This window comes from Manacus candei, unplaced genomic scaffold (assembly GCF_025592945.1).
Source record: "Manacus candei isolate 608988 ecotype Guabito, Panama unplaced genomic scaffold, ASM2559294v1 h1tg000046l, whole genome shotgun sequence".
Classification (NCBI taxonomy): Eukaryota; Metazoa; Chordata; class Aves; order Passeriformes; family Pipridae; genus Manacus; species Manacus candei.
In genome coordinates this window covers 12922509-12934950 of record NW_026138094.1, presented here as the reverse complement: position 1 = coordinate 12934950, position 12442 = coordinate 12922509, and the positions used below count along the sequence as shown (strand labels likewise).

Genomic DNA, 12442 nt, shown 5'->3' with positions numbered 1-12442 from the left:
CCTGAGCTTTGCTCCATATCCAAAAGCAATTCCAGTCTCATGGATGTGTACGTTTAACAAGGGTCTTTTCATCCCTGCCAGCATGCTGGCTCACCATTTGGTGCTGGCTTCAGAGTGCAATGCCCATGGAAAAAGCAGGTATTCCAGGATGGAAAAGCAAGACTGGTTTCCCAGTGTTACTCTTTGGCTTTATTTTGCCCTTCAACCATCGGGCTGCACAGGCAACTGTTCCTGGGAGAGGAAAACCAGCGTGTCTCATTTTCAAAAGCAACAAATACAAACATTCTCTTCAACTGAGCATTAAGGAGAATATCAGTCAAAACTGTGAATCCTGTAATAACAGAATTACCTTTTTCTTCCTGTAGATAACATTGCCTCAGAACTGGAGAATTTTATGGGGCTGATTGAGACAGTAACGGGGTATGTGAAGATCCGTCATTCCCATGCTTTGGTCTCCCTGTCTTTCCTGAAGAACCTGCGGTATATTCTGGGAGAGGAACAGGTGGATGGGTAAGTGCTCTGATATTTGTAGATGCAATTTCACTTTAATAGAAAGCTGCTCCTAAAAAACATTCATGTGTCATTTATAGAGTCTTCTTTTCCTCTCCTATGCAGCGTTTTCTCCTAATGAACACCTCTGCACAGCATTATTCGCATTACTGTCCAAATCAGCATATTAAATTGAGTATATTCCCAGTATTTTATGGTAACTTTGCTGTGTACTTTTCACTTTAGGTTTTTCTGGGGAGATTCTTTACATGGATAAAGTGGTTTTGTTTGTTCTCTTTGCTCTGTTTGAGAAAAGAGCATCTTCAGAAACAATCAGATTTCCTTGCAGTTCTTTGGCTTCTCGCAGAGTTTTTTGGAGAACGTCAGCTGAAAGGAAACCTGAGCTTTGCTAAGCAGGGCCTGAAACTCAGAGTGACCCAACAAGTGTGAAACAGATTGCAAGTTGCAATTGTTTGCAGCTTCTTGAAAGTTAACCTTTAAATGAATTCTCTCCCAAGCACGTGAAAGACTGGTCAGGAAGAGTAAAGTTGATCCCTTGAAATGTTTGCTCTGGATTATATTGCTTCTGTAATTACTCAACATGTGATACTTTTTGCTGTACATAACTTCTGCTTTCCTGTGATGGTAAAAGATTGTGAAGGCAAAAGTTTTTAGCCCCCCAGCATGTGTGATGCTGAGGTGTGGTGATGATCCATCAGCAAACTGCCTTGCTCGCTCTTTTCCTGAATCAAACAGCCATCCCAAGTTTAAACCAGTGTTCTCTGAGAGAAATCAGTCCCCTTCCATAATGACAGAACTATTAAATGAAGAATTTGGGGAAATCATAGAAGAAAAGGTAGTGGGAAGGTCATGAGAAAGGTTGCTTGTGTCTGATTTGTCTGCCCTGACTGGGTGAAGTTAAAACATGAGGGACTCTTCACAACCCCCCTTTTTTCTCTCAGACTAAGTCTTTGGTCAGCCTTAAATTCTTAAAATTCCACCATCTGACTGCGTGAAAAGGCAGCTCTTCCTCCTGCCCTGTCTGTCTCAGGAAGAGCACTGGCTCCACGGAGATGTTTTTTTCCAACTGCAAATCCCAGAGGCTTGGCAGTGCCGAGCACGTGGCTCATTCAGCCTCTCACGGCCTGGTGTGCCCTCACAGATACTCCAGTCCTTGATTTGTCTTTTCTTCTCTTCCCCTCCCTCTCTTGATCTCTCTAAATCTGAGTTTAGCTTTGTGTCTCAAGTAGTAATTATGCTTATGGCACCTTGTCTGTCAGCAAGCAGAGCCCATGCGAAGGGAAATGGCAGGTTTTTCCAAACAGAGAAGTAAATGAAATTCCCAAATAGAAGTAGTAAATAAATGCAGCTTTGAAGAAGAAAATGAGGATGAATGTGGAGGCAAAACAGATCTATAGTAAAGAGCTACTTGTGCTAAAATTCCCCTATGTTAGGAAATGACTGCAGTTACATACTTGGGGGCAGGGGCAGTCTCTTTGCTTGGAAAATGCCTGGCATAATTTAGACATTACCACAGTCTAAAATGACATTTCCAAAAATACTTTAGTGGAAGTAGGCACCTGGCAGGGAATAACTGAGCCTAAACAATTACTTGGGCAGAGTTATGAACATCAGGGAGTGGGATCTTAGCCTGGGAAGCAGTGGCTGCTGGAAGAAGAGCTGTTTGTGGCAGCACTGCCTTGGGGGATGAGAAGGAGGTAACTTGAGGTCCATTATGATTGTTTTTCATTGAACAACTGACCCCACTGTCCCTGTCCCTTTATTTATTGAACTGGACTAAGAAAACAGCACTTCAGAATTTCTCTGTTCCTTATTCGGTTGCTGGTGCCTGCCTTGGTTGTCACAGAAAGCGGAAAGTTTAGGGTGAATCTACTTTGTTTGTTTTCAGAGTTCTCATTGCCCCTTTTGAACACCATGTGAAGGTGCTCCTGTGGCAAGAACATAATTTCTCTTTGCAATCAGGGGAAGTGAACTGGAGATGTGCTGGAGGGGTCTTGGGGTCTGTTGCAGGATTTTGGTCCCTGCTCTGGCACTGACTCTGCCTGGCCCCTCCACCCTCTGCTGGGGTCAGTGTGTTCACTGCTCTCGTGAGCTGCAGATGCCTTGTTGGTGGATGGTGTGTAGGCAGCACTTCCCAAAGCATCCCAGGTGGGGTACCTGGAAAATGAGCAACTTGTGACCTTCAGGAGCAAGTGAGGAAGTGGTGACTGAGGAGGAGTTCCAGTGGTGACACTGACCCCCTGCTGCAAATTGGGGGAAGTCTCTGTAAAAACAACCTCCCCCCTGTTTTCTACACCCTTTTGAAGCAGAGGCATCAGTAGCTGTCAGGCCTGTTGGAAGGTGTGAACAGGATCTCTAGTGCTGTGTGGCTCCTCACTGAAGATGTTACAGTTTATTTTCCTGGGATCATCATTGTCAGGGGACGGTGAATTCGGCACAAGAGCAGCAAGGCTTGATCCAGCCACAGCATTTCAGCAGAGCAGGGTGGTGTGTGAGGGTGTTTGGGGATGAATAACACCCTCCAGACTGGTGGTAGCATGGTGGTGAGCACGTCTGCAGGGCAGGCTCCCATGGGGGATGCTCCTCGGCTTGGTTTTTGTTTAAGGGGGGTCTCTAAAGAGACTGTTCCTCAACCATCTGTGTGCCAGTGGAGTTTCAAAACCAACTTGTGGAGTTTGTACACTGAGGTGTGAGGCTGAGCTTGGGGGGTTTAAGAAGTGCATCAGTTTACCTTTTCAAACAAGACAAGGAAACAGTGAACTTTAGTGTCAGTGAGGTGCGTTACTTCCAAATCCACACAGGGTTTGGTGATGTCTGTCAAGTCCCACCTGCAGTTCAGCATCCTTGTTCTCTCCTGGCAAGATGCATTTAAAAGCACAAACATGTCTCTGCTCCCTTGTCAGCTGAGCACATTCCTCTCTACATCTGTGTGAAGTGGTACCAGGTATATCAACTTCATTAGAAATCAAGTCCTGAATAATTAGGGGACAGATGGAAATAGAGGAAACAACTTGTCTTTCACATTGCCCTGAAAACACGCTCTGCATTGCAAGAAATGGCAAATCTGGTCTGTGCAGTTTGGAACCAGAATGCACAGCTTTTGTTTCGGGTTGGATGAGGGAGGAATTAATCTTGAATTTTAAATGAAATAATTGAAGGAAAACCATAAATGACTAGTATGACAGCTTCTTATGAGCCCTGTGGTTTGTCTGCCATGTTACCCTGCAGAAACTCTGTAAGTTAAAAGGTTTTGTAGAAAGCCCAGTGTGACTCCACTGATGTGGGGTTACCAAAGCAAGGTGGGCTTCCTTGTGTTAATAATGGATTTTGTGTTGCTGTGGTTCATGCTGGGGGGACTTCCCACAGAAGTGTAATAAATGCTGCCATGGTGGGTTGGTTTGATTGTGATTCATCAGCTGCATTCCTGTCCCTAGTGTCCCAAAGTGTCAGTGTCCTTGCAGATGTTGTCTTGCTGCTGATGTAGAGCCTATAATCCTGCTTCTGCTGCACCTGTGGGTTTTTTCCAATTCAGCACAATTGAATAGTGCCAGGAATTTCTTCATAACATATAATAGGATTAACAGGATTTACACACCCGACTTTGTGTTAGCATCTGTGGAAATAAAGGATGTACATGTTATTCCATGGTTGTGTTTAGGGAGTGGGCTCAGCACAGCTGCCTGTGTTTAGCTGTGCATTTTGAAGTGTGGGTCCTGTTTGCTGTCAAGTTTTGATGTACAGGTGCAACTGTACTTGGCACAATGTGGGAAATCTTTATTGGGCCAAGAGGTAAACTAAGACAGAGAGGCAAGGAAATCTCCCTGTGCAAACTCTTGGAGTTGCTTTTGTAAACACAAGCAAGACAGCTGCGTTAATGATTACTTTATTGTCAGAACTGCAGCAGGCTTTTCCTTCCATAGGGTATCTAAGGTTACTGCTTCCAGTGTAGAGACCTGCTGTTCAGAGGACATGAATTTATATTCCTCGTAGCAGCTCCTATACAATTATTAAAACACATGTTGGAGTGGCTTTAGATGGTGGGGTGTCCTGTGTTACAGTCATTTCCTGCCCCTGAGCATTCAGGGAAAACTTGCTCCATAGGAGAGAAGAAAACCCTTTGCTGACCAGCACTTTAAAGTAAGATGGCACACAGTGTTTTAAAGTTTTCTTATATTAAGGGATTTTTCAATGGAATTGGCTGTGAATTAAAACTAATATTTTTTCTTCCAGGAATTATTCCTTCTATGTGCTTGACAACCACAATCTTCAGCAGCTCTGGGACTGGAACCATCATAACCTGACGATCAGTGAGGGGAAAATGTACTTTGCATTTAATCCTAAACTGTGTGTCTCTGAGATTTACCGCATGGAGGAGGTTTCAGGAACCAAGGGACGGCAGAGCAAAGGAGATATAAATCCAAGGAACAATGGGGAGAGAGCCTCTTGTAAGTAAACAGACAAAAGAATCTCAAGGCAGACTGCCCAGGAGGGTGTGACAAGAGAAACCCCAACACACCACTGCAATATTTAGATTTAGACCCTGGAGGAGCCTTTCAGCCTTTCTGCTTGTTCAGGTTTTACACTGTAGCTGTGAGGGTGCATTTGCACACATGGAAAACAATGTGGTTACATAGTCCCTGTCTCATCTGGAAAACCCATCTCTAGAAGATGATTGCTTCCCAAATTTGGTGACAGCAGCAGCATATAACAATAAGAACATACCTGGGAAACAAGAAGTGAAATCCAGCAGTTTGGTGTGTCCAATGAGGAGCAATTTCTCAGCCTCCTTTGTAACTGTGCATCATTATAGGGATTTTCCTCCCTCAGATACCTACTCTTTCTTGGTGCTAAGGATGCTGCTGACTAACAATTCCAGAGACACCGAAACAAAATCTTTCTGTTACATTCAGCTTCTGCCAAATATTGTACCTTGTTGGTCGGAATGCGTGTTGTAAACTCGATTTTCTGTGTTTTATGTTCAAATTACTTGCTTTTGAATTGAGAACGCTTCTTGGTGTTCTGCAGTATTCCTAAACCTGAGTGCCTCTGCATTTAGTTTTGGATTCTGCCACGGTCAGTTATTGGGAAATCCTCTTCTGGCTCCAGTGGGCTGCACATCAGCTCTCCAGTTGTAACCAGTGTGTTTAAAAGCAGTCTGTCACCTAGGAATTAAGGCAACAGAATGCTTACAAATTTCACCTCTAACTCCTAAAACTTGACGGTGCATTTTTCCTTTGGCCAGTTTGGGGTGCTTTTTTTGGCTGAGTGAATTGAAATGGATCTTGTGTCTAAGTCAAGCCCCCTTGTTGTGGGTGGTGCTTACAGAAGTAGGACCCACATTCTGCTGGATGTCTCTTCAGGCGGGATGGGTGCGTGCAGATGGCCCAGATCCTTGCTGTGAGCACCCTCCATTCTTTGCACATTCAATGGAGCAAAGCCCTGCAGTCCTGGAGGAGTTACAGACACACAGCCAGGCCTTACTACCACTGAGGCCAGTGCCAGCCACTGCTTGCTTTTTTAAGAAACCAGTACAGAAAGCTTTCTGACTCTCAGAAGGGGAAAAGAATCAACAAAAGCCAAACTGCCTTTGCAAAGATAGCACCAACAGTGCCAGTGTACACGAGGGTGAAAACCCCTTTATTTTCAGAGCCTTCTATGGAACGTTAGAAACTAACAGTTGACAGAACACGATTTCTTCATCCAAGAATTGAGTTTTTAAAATGCTATTTTGTTTTGCATTGGAAAGCTCAGTGAGTTGGTAGTGGGAAGCCATTCATCTCAAAGCTGTGGGCTTCCATCCAGGCCTGTTCACAAGAGGAGCTGGAAGCTGCTGCCATCAAATGGTTGTGCCGTATATGAACTGAGTTTTGGAGTTCTTGGTCCAGCCTCTCATGAATAGCAATGTAAACTCCTTTGTCCTTTCCATGTTGTTCGCTCTCCAGAAAAATAAATTGTAGTTGTCAAGAGTTGTCCTGGAGAGTGAGAACACAGAGGCTGGTTACTGCTCTGCACGTGCTTTGGAGTTGGATGATGAATTTAGTGCTTTCAGACCAGTCCTGTGGATAAACAGCACTTCCATTCCTCACTCAGGGAGAGTCTGAAGTAGTTTTCAAGAGCTTTCTGGTGATGCATTAGAAAAAAAACAACTTCAAAAAAACTAATAGCAAGTAGCTCCAGCATATTCTAACATGATTGCCAAGGTCACTGCTTGCCCTTAAGTATTCAAATGTAGTGGGATGAAATAGGAAGCTCTGCAGAGACAAAGGCTGTTGGTATCCTGAGGTGCTACTGGAAAGGCTCATTAGCTAAACCAGACACCTAAGAAACAGCAAAAACTGACAGGGGGTGCGATACCAACTCTGTCATGTCCTGTCCTTTTGTATTGCAGGTGAAAGCAAAATTCTGCATTTTGTTTCCAACACTACCCTCAAGAACAGGATTAAACTGACGTGGGAGCGATATCGGCCTCCAGACTACAGAGACCTCATCAGCTTCACTGTGTACTACAAAGAAGCGTAAGTGGATGTTGTCAGGGCCTCAGCAGGGCAGTCCAAGAGACAGTAACAGTTCTGTTCCTAGGGCTGGAGAGCTCATCCAGTTTATGTATTTCATCCTCAAGCCCTGCCTCTGCTCAGATTCTTTCCTTGGTGGAACACAGGCCGCCTTTAAAGAGGATTGTTGTGAAGGAATCCTAGAAATGGATTGCAAATCCATCAGGAAGTTTCAAATTTGAAAAAAAAAAAAGATCTGTTAGACTGGTCAAGGTCAGTCACAGAGAACTTTGGGTTCTTTATGGTAAAAAGCTTGGCCACTATCAATAACTGTCTTGAGTTGCCTGTGTTTGATATGTATGTCTGAAGCGTTTCACTGCCTGTTTGGGATAAAAAATAGATAAATATAGTGTTTTCTTAGAGAACATTGTCTTATTACTAGTGACTGAAGGTAAACCTGCAGCTAAAGCTGGAAATACGGATTTTAGCCTGTTTTATTCTGCTGGGGAAAAACAAGTAAGCTTTATATGTTCCACTGAGCAGCTTTGAAGTGAGGCACTCTCAGTCATATATGACAAACTTTAGGAGAAAATAAATATTTGTGCTGCTTTTTTCTTTGAATATTTCAGACCATTCAAAAATGTGACAGAGTACGACGGGCAAGATGCGTGTGGCTCCAACAGCTGGAACATGGTTGATGTTGACCTGCCACCAAACAAAGAGAACAATCCTGGAATCCTACTGCAGGGATTGAAACCTTGGACTCAGTATGCCATTTATGTCAAGGCTGTTACCCTCACCATGATGGAAAACCATCATATTCATGGAGCAAAAAGTGAAATCATATATATACGAACCAATGCTGCGGGTGAGTTGCTGAGCTCTGGGGTGAGAGGTTGATAATGCTGCAGGTGTGATTAGTGTATTATTGTGCAAGGTCTGTTGTTAATATAGAAATGGAATTTCTGTGCAGATGATGTGCATGATGCTAGAAGTTGAGTGCTTATGAAAGCAGCATTAAAATTTGAATTAAAAGTGTTTTTTCAGACATTACGTCCATTGGGAACTATGGGAGTTCCTTGGAGTTAGAATTTCAGGCTTTGTTCCATTGGTGAAGGTGAATTTTAAGTACAGTTTTGGATTGGGACTGCACGTGGTTGCAGTTGAACCCTTGGTAACTGTTGTTAGAGAGGCATAAGTAGGAAATCCTTTATTTGAAATAAGATGGTGTTTTTCCCTGCAGTACAGAAATGGATTGGGATTCACTTCAGAAGCTTGCATGGAAATACACTGTAGAATGCTCTAGGTTTAATTTCCTTTCTTTTCCTTTTTTTTCCTCCTCCAGTGCCGTCCATTCCCTTGGATGTTATTTCAGCATCCAACTCCTCATCCCAGCTGATTGTGAAATGGAATCCTCCCTCTCTTCCCAATGGCAACCTCTCCTACTACATCGTGCGCTGGCAGCAGCAGCCTCAGGACAGTTACCTTTACAGACACAATTACTGCTCCAAAGGTAGGAGAACCAACCCTGCTGTGTTGGACTCTGCCTGCCAGGGCTCTTCACTGGCAAGAGCTGGGGAATAAACATGGATAAAACATGGATTGTTGCTGTAGTCATGGTGTGGAGAGAAACAAACCAAACTCTGTTCTTTTCTTTTAAGATAAAGTCCCAATTCGAAGATACGCCGATGGGACCATCGATACAGAAGAAGCTACTGAGCCCACCAAGCCAGAGGGCTGTGGGGGGGAAAAAGGACCTTGCTGTGCTTGTCCCAAGACAGAGGCAGAAAAGCAAGCTGAGAAGGAGGAAGCAGAGTACCGCAAAGTCTTTGAGAACTTCCTTCACAACTCCATCTTTGTCCCTAGGTAATGGATTTTGGACACTTTCTCTTTGGAAGTGGGGCTAATAATTGTATGGGTAACACCTGAAACACACAGGCATTACCTTTTCTTCCATGGGAGACAGTCTGCAGCCTTCCTCTGCAGTTTCTCTTGTTTGCTAGCTTTCATTTCTTTCTTTCAATTCCAGCCCATAGTAAGGGTTCTTACCTGTATTGATCAAGGATTTCAGTGAGGGGTTCTTTTCAGACTCAAGAGTCACTTAAGGAGCTCTTTGTCTATAAGGGTTTCAGAGATGAGCAACATGTGGTAGACAAAGGGGTTCAGATTTGATCTTTCTCTAAATAGTCATTTAAGTGCTTGTGTTCCTAATCTGAAGATTTATTTGCCTTTGAAATTCAGGGCACAGTCACCTCACAGAATTGAAAATGGTCTGTCTTTCTCATGCACTAATTACAAAGGGCCTGTTGGTTTCCTGGGTTTGTGCTGCAGAGAAGCATTAAATATTTCCACCCTGCCACAATAAACACCTGCTTACATGTTAAGTGGAATAGTAATGATTTTATGCTGCAGCATAGAGTAGATACTACTGAATTAATTGGTGATTTTGATCCTTGAGTTTCCAATTTATCCTTCAGGTAAACTGTTCTGCTTTAGGTAATTGGATGCTGGAGCCAGGCACACACACTGTATAGCTGTTAAATTACAGTTTATACGCAGTCAGATCTCAGTTGTGCACGTTGCCTCATTCTCTCTCCTGGCAGGGGAAGTTTATGGTCAAGTCCTGTGTTTGAGAACTCTAAAGTGTGACATTTCTGCTCATTAATGCTGCTTTATATCACTCTCCATTGTGATTTTTTGGTCTTCAGTTCAAGCATGTGTTGGATTGACTTGTTGGGGTTGGGACTGTGATATTTGCAGAGCTTCTTAGTTTTTCCCAAAAAATGAGGAACTAAATACTGCCTGTCTTTGGAAGTGTGAAGTATCTTACCTGAGCTCTGTCTGGGTCACATTTAGCATTTGGTGCTGACCTTGTGCAGAGTTTCCCTAGTGATGATGAGAACCAGCAGCAAAGATGAGGTCCAGGGAAGTTTTAGGCACCGTGTCTGGCCATGATGTAACTCCTGAGCGATGTGAAATCTTGAGATCTGATTTCAGACTCTATGAAACAGCCCAACAAGGAGTTTTGAAAGGCACGTGTCAGGTCTAAACTACTTGAAAGTCTATTGCAAAGGGGTTCTTTTGATTTCCCCAAAGCTTTGTTATTTAAAATGTGTTATCTTCTCTCATATTTTCTTGCATTCCTGCCTTCATCCCCCCAAGTAAACTCATAGAACCTTGAGCTCAGACAGTAACAAATACACTGACCAGTTCCCAAAGAGTTTCCTGAAAGTTTGTCCTTTTTCTTTAACTTACTGTCATGAGGATGTTTTGTAACAGCAGGGACAGATAAGGTACAACACTCAGCAATAGCTGCATAGCCAAGCAACTTTTAAGAGCCTGTATGTCAGGGAATTAAAGATTATGAGCTAGGGAGATGCCTCCATGGGACAAACCTAAGCAGTTTGTTACTTGTTGATGTCATTTTTTTCCCTCTCTTTTCCAAGGGAAAAGTTAATTAATGTGTTAATGCAAGTCTCAATAGTAGTATTTGTTTCCAGTGTCCTACCTGTCTCCAGGATATTATGAAAGAGTTGCAGCACCGAATACAACGTGAAAGTATTTGACTGGGTGGTTTTAGGGTTGTTTGAGAAGCCTGTTGATCTAATCTCTTGTGCAATTCTGGGTATTAATGCTATGGTGGCTTTCAAACACTGGGACTCTGCTTAGCCTTGAAGAGAGACTCACAACCAGGGGAGGAGGAGTTATTCTACAAGTTTTTTGTTTCTCTAATGAGCAGGATGAGGCTCTATAGTGTAGTCTGAGGAGTAATATTAAAATTGCCACAAAGAACAGTGAGCTTTTCTGTTAAATGTTAACTTTTTTCCTTCTTTTTTAATTTGATTTAATTTTTTATAGTGTTATTTTTAATTTTTGTCCTGTGTTTCTCTTCCTTCCTCTCCTTAAACAGAATAGATGATTTTTCATGGGTTTATCTCAGACTTGCTTCCTTGGATACTTGTTTTTTGCCTTTATCTCTGCCTTTCATGAAAGCAGGAAGCTGCTGGACTGAAAAGCAATGCTGTCAAATCTCTTGATGTTTCAATCCTGTTTGCCTTGTGGTTATCCTGCAGCTCTTTTTCTCTTCCTGCTTCCACTGCAGTTTTCACCAACAAGTTTTGTGTCCCTTTATCTTTTTCCCCAAAGGGAAAGGGGGGACTGTACTTCCCCCTACTCCCAGATACCACCAGAGAGTTGAAACTTTGTGCATCCCGTAAAAGCAGAGATAAAGTCAGGCCTTTTGGGTTCTTGCATTGGCACGTGCCTTGGTGGCTGATTGAAAATGAACTTTTTATTTTCACTGCTTTTATCACAGAACCTCTGCAAATGTTCATCAGTTCAGTGTTAGGCACCCAAATTTTAGCAGATTAAAAGTTTGATCTGTCCACTGAGTTAAAGCAGTAAATGAATACCCATTCTAAGCAGGGTGAATAGCTTTAGTAACTTCCATAAATACCAGTGGAGGGGAGGCACAAATGCTTATATCTCCTATGAAATTCCCTTAACTGACAAGACATTGACTTATATGTCGCTTAAAACAATTTCTTGTTAACTTAGGAAGTTCTTTCCTTGCCTTTGTTTATTTCTGGTTTACGTGGTGGCTGAGAGTGTCAAAACAACTACTGAAGATGTACTAAAAGGATTTTGGAAAAATCTGTAATGAACTCCTAAAAAAAAAAAATAAAAAAATTAATCCAACCTCTGCCAGAAGGTTTCAAAACCAAGTGAGCCTGTTTTTGGCTCTGGGAGCAGCTGCCTTGTGGCTGCATGTGCTAAGACGATGTGTTTGACAGTGAATTAACTTCTCCTGTTGAGTCATCTTTCCTCCTGTGGTGTGTTTGGGGGAGGCCTCCTTTGCCTGGTTTGTAACTCTCTGGTAGAGATGTCAGACCTTGTGTCCTTGATCCCTCTTGCCCTGACCAGGTGCCACATGGGCACATGGAGTGATTTTAGGAGGGGTAGGATTCAAGCCCAGACTGGTTTTGTAGTGTGGCCTTTCTTACATTGTCCTTTAACTCCCTTTGGGGCGTTGCTTCCCAGGTGTGGGCATCCCTGGGGTGGGGGAGCAGGAGCAGTACAGCCAGTGTGCCCTGTGTAGCTGGTGCCCCTGTGCAGAACAGCCTTGCATCTGAGACAATGAATCTGGCATTGGGTGTTGGTGACCTGATACCATCCAAAATGGCTCTAAGAGAATCTTGGTGCTTGTGCTGTTACTCAGGCCTGTCCACCACAGCACTTTCTGAGGCTTGAGAAAGCAGCAGCGTTGCTGTAAATCCTCAAGTTTTTAACTCTGCTTAAATTTCACCCAGATGCCCGTAAGGCAAAGCTGCTCATTGAACTTTTGGCTCTCCCCAATATTAGTGCTGTGTTTGCTCACACAGGAAGGTTGTTCCTTTGCCGAGCTTTTGTTTGGGTGAGAGAAGTAGAGATGCACAGATAAC

At 43.3% G+C, this 12442-nt stretch overlaps 1 protein-coding gene across 3 annotated transcripts in view; it reads left to right on the top strand.

Moving 5' to 3' along the window:
- Positions 1–12442, top strand: part of IGF1R (insulin like growth factor 1 receptor) — a 165527-nt gene that overhangs the window by 131485 nt on the left and 21600 nt on the right. For all 3 annotated transcript variants that reach the window (XM_051796782.1, XM_051796781.1, XM_051796780.1), the window contains exons 5-10: positions 366–510; positions 4741–4955; positions 6899–7025; positions 7631–7869; positions 8347–8514; positions 8663–8867. In XM_051796782.1, coding sequence (XP_051652742.1) covers positions 366–510; positions 4741–4955; positions 6899–7025; positions 7631–7869; positions 8347–8514; positions 8663–8867 — 1099 coding nt within the window. The remainder of the gene's footprint in view (positions 1–365; positions 511–4740; positions 4956–6898; positions 7026–7630; positions 7870–8346; positions 8515–8662; positions 8868–12442) is intronic.